General features: G+C 36.2%; 1 protein-coding gene across 1 annotated transcript; it reads left to right on the forward strand.

Annotated features, from left to right (window-relative positions):
* Window positions 1–1,299: 1,299 nt before the first annotated feature.
* On the forward strand, window positions 1,300–3,030 carry Tasp1 (Taspase 1). The gene is made up of 4 exons (XM_028307453.1): window positions 1,300–1,453; window positions 1,614–1,742; window positions 1,866–2,680; window positions 2,776–3,030. Exons 1-4 carry the CDS (start codon window positions 1,426–1,428, stop codon window positions 2,917–2,919), a joined length of 1,116 nt encoding a protein of 371 aa, XP_028163254.1. The 5' UTR covers window positions 1,300–1,425; the 3' UTR covers window positions 2,920–3,030.
* The last annotated feature ends 712 nt before the right edge of the window (window positions 3,031–3,742 follow it).

The following is a 3,742-nucleotide window of genomic DNA, read 5'->3' on the forward strand; positions in this document are numbered from 1 at the left end:
ATTAATTAATAAACTCTTAAATAAACTCATAAATTGCATCCTTATTTAAAATTATTTATGGAAAACGTTGATTTTAGGCTTTACTTGCTATAATATTATCAAGAGATATGAGTGCCATGACATGACTGTGGTAGTACTAAAATTATGGAAGAAGGAAACATTCAATTTAAAATAATCGAGTGAGATCACTTGTTGTTTCCGCCCTGTATAAACAATGATTTTATACAAGAATGTGTTACTTAACGGGAACACTGTTTTGTTGAGTAACACTGTTACTCAAAGTGAAAAAAAAATGTGGCATTGAGTAACAGTGTTACTAATCGGTAATTTTTTTACCAATGGGTAACAGTGTTACACAAAATGGTGTGAGTGACTCAACGGGAACAAAAGTATTCGTTTATTTCAATATATCGCCAAAAATATCGATAAATTTTTTTTCAACCAACAACACTTTCAAACTGTCACTCACTCACTGTCGGTGTCGGTGTGCGTCACAGATGGTGTGCGTGCAGGGTTGCCAACTCTACGTATTTTTACGTAGATCTACGTACAGTTTGTCTATAAAGTCGTGANTTTTAAGCCTTCCTTGCAAACCTACGAACTTCAGTCCCAGAATCTACGTATTTTCTATCAAATTTGCAAAATAGCCTGAATGTGCATCATTTCCTTTACTTTCGCGAAAAAGTTAATAAACGTTCCATTTCATACTATAGATGACCCACGCTGAACTGTCCCACCAAACTCAATGACAGGGTGGCGCTACCATCGTTCAACTATATGGTTTCCAACATGACAAAAATCGGAACTAGCGATCCGGTATTGACGGTGGCGCCCCACTGTCAATGTCATGCATAGGACAGTTCAGTATTTTGGAACTATAACGCACACCACTCACCTCGCCACTCAACACATCGCGCCAAAGCAGATGACTCATGTCACATGGGTTATTAGTCCGATCACGGATAATTGGCATGTGGCAAAAGTCGAAACTAATGTTATTTTAACATTTCCCCATTAAAAAAATGCTGTGAGCGCCTGTTCGAAAACATTTCTGAAAATGATACACAATAAAAGTGTACTTTACTACTTTTAGGGCAATATAAATTGTCGTTTTACTACTTTTACCTACCCCTATACTCTCTTCATTTCATTCAGAAAAAAAGTACGTAGATCTACGTATTTTCAATATGGAAATTGTACCATTTCTACGTAATTTTCTAATCTGTCCTACGACTTTTTCAAAATCCGAGTTGGCAACACTGTGTGCGTGTTTGTTTTTGCTTGCTTGTTGCACTTTTTCTTGACAAGAGCCACAGAGCACGTAATAATAACAAGAGCATTCAATACAAAACGACTGAAAATCCGAAATAAATAAGTTCATAAGCCAGTATATTCATACATGTAAGAACACAATTCACTTGAAATATGAATGGATTCATTGCTGTGCATTGCGGTAAGCTACTTTGTTAATAGTACAAACGAATAACTTGATAAATAAAAAATGTGTTTAAAGCTATACTACCAAAATACTTTTTCAATTTTGTATAATACATGAAATCCCCTCGATTATTATTCCCATACATCAAACTTAATCTCATCTTATGATTGTATAGGAGCTGGGTATCACAGTGACAATCTTAAAAAAGAATACCAAAGAACATGCTATGCAGCTTGTAGAAAAGCTATAGAAACTCTTAAGAGTGGAGGCAGTGCAGTAGATGCAGTGGAAAAAGCAATAATAGGTAATAATGACTGAAAAAGTTCTTCTCCTCTATGAATGGTCATTGTGTTTCTTGAAATACTGTTATGTTGATTTATGGAATTCATTAAATGTAAGGTAGCAACTTATTTTTTGTTTTTTTTAGAATTAGAAAACAGTTCATTAACCAATGCTGGATATGGATCAAATCTCAGTTGGGATGGATCTGTTGAGTGTGATGCATCTATTATGAATGGCCAAACACTACATTTCGGAGCATGTGGTGCTGTGTCAAATGTCTGGAATCCTATAAGTTTGGCCAAACACTTGTGTATGAAGCAATGTGAAAATCTCTCCCTGGGCAGGGTTCCCCCATGCATTCTGACTGGACGAGGAGCCCGGTCATGGGCAGAAAGAATGGGTTTGGAAATTGTAGATGAAAAAGATATGATTTCAGCCCGTGCTTTTCGCAACTTTAAACACAGTAAAAGAAAATTGAAAAGATACTCCCTTCAAAATGACATTAAATTTAGTCCTCTGGATACTGTGGGAGCAATATGTGTTGATTCCAATGGGATAGTGGCATCAGGAGCTAGTTCTGGAGGAGTCTCTTTGAAGCATGAAGGCCGAGTTGGTCAGGCTGCTTCATTTGGCAGCGGCGTGTGGGCTGTCAATAACATGGATAACAAGTCACCTTCCATAGCAGCATGCACATCTGGTTGTGGCGAGCATTTAATTCGAACTCAATTAGCCAGAAAGACAGCAGAAAGCCTTAATGATCCCTCTCCTGTAATAAGCCTGGACAAATGTTTGAAAGATCATTTCTTAAATTCACCATTTCTTTGGGATGTTTCTGAACGATTGGGTGGAACATTGGCATTGCGTTTCGACCCTGCGATTGGAGAAGGGGAACTGCTTTGGGGTCACACTACCAAAACTATGTGCATTGGTTACATGTCAACAGAACATGAAAGACCAAAGGTATTGTTTGTTTTTTATTTTTCTATTGTCTCTTAAAAATAATTTTGATTAAAATAAAATATACCTATATTTATATAAATAATTTATGTTTTCAGTGCATTATATCTCAATTACCAGCAAAGGTTGAACCAGGCCACAAAGCAGTTGTGTCAGGGACACCATTCAATGTTCGTATACAACCATGCCCAACGTTTCAATGGGAAGTGAAGACTGAAACAAACTGTAATGGATCTCTCTAGTTACTACTCTTAGTTTTAGTGTAATTAGCTTAGATAATGTTTAGATACCTAGGTAATGTGACTGTGTTCTTGACTAATAATTAGATAAAGAGATGCCAATGTGTATTGTTACTTATTCAATACTATTAATTGCAGGAGTGTGATGGATGGGAGAGCATAATACATATTTGCATAAATTGGCTCTTGGCTACTCTAATAAAATCACCCAATGAATTTAAGTGTTTGCACTTCTTTGTGAAAAGATTAATGTCTTATGTACAATTATTTATTTATAGTTGTTGCAATTCACGAAGCCTTTACATGTAGCTCACAACTGTTCATTTTTCAAAGTTTTGGTAGACTCACTCGCCTTCGTGAGTAACAAGAACTATACTACTTTACCTAAGGCCTAAGGGCTTTACTAAAGATCTCAATTTGTGGTGTATTACGCTCCCCTATCACTTTTTGAAAGATACAAAAATAATTATGTGGAATAATAACTATGACCTAGAATATTGCATTTAACAACTACCTACACTCGGCGTCAAATAAATCGCACCTCCCGCGACGTCAAATACTTTTAAACGTATGCATCCCCACTTCCTACCAATATTGGTACCATTTGAAAGCCTAGTTCTAAACTTCATGTCATTAAAGGAAAGGTTTTTACACCAAAAATGTGTCTAGAAGGATCCAGTCTCTTCTTAAAGCGACAGGTAGTTACGCTTGAGCCAACTTATATGGCTATAAAACTGTTAAATTGTGATTAATCGCCATACATCTGTTAAAGAGGACACGTGAGATCATTATTTGGTTTTATACCCACAAAAATTGGTTTAATTGG

The sequence above is a fragment of the Ostrinia furnacalis genome, unplaced genomic scaffold (genome assembly GCF_004193835.3).
Source record: "Ostrinia furnacalis isolate ACB-3 unplaced genomic scaffold, ASM419383v2 OfSCF2237, whole genome shotgun sequence".
In the NCBI taxonomy this organism is placed as follows: domain Eukaryota; kingdom Metazoa; phylum Arthropoda; class Insecta; order Lepidoptera; family Crambidae; genus Ostrinia; species Ostrinia furnacalis.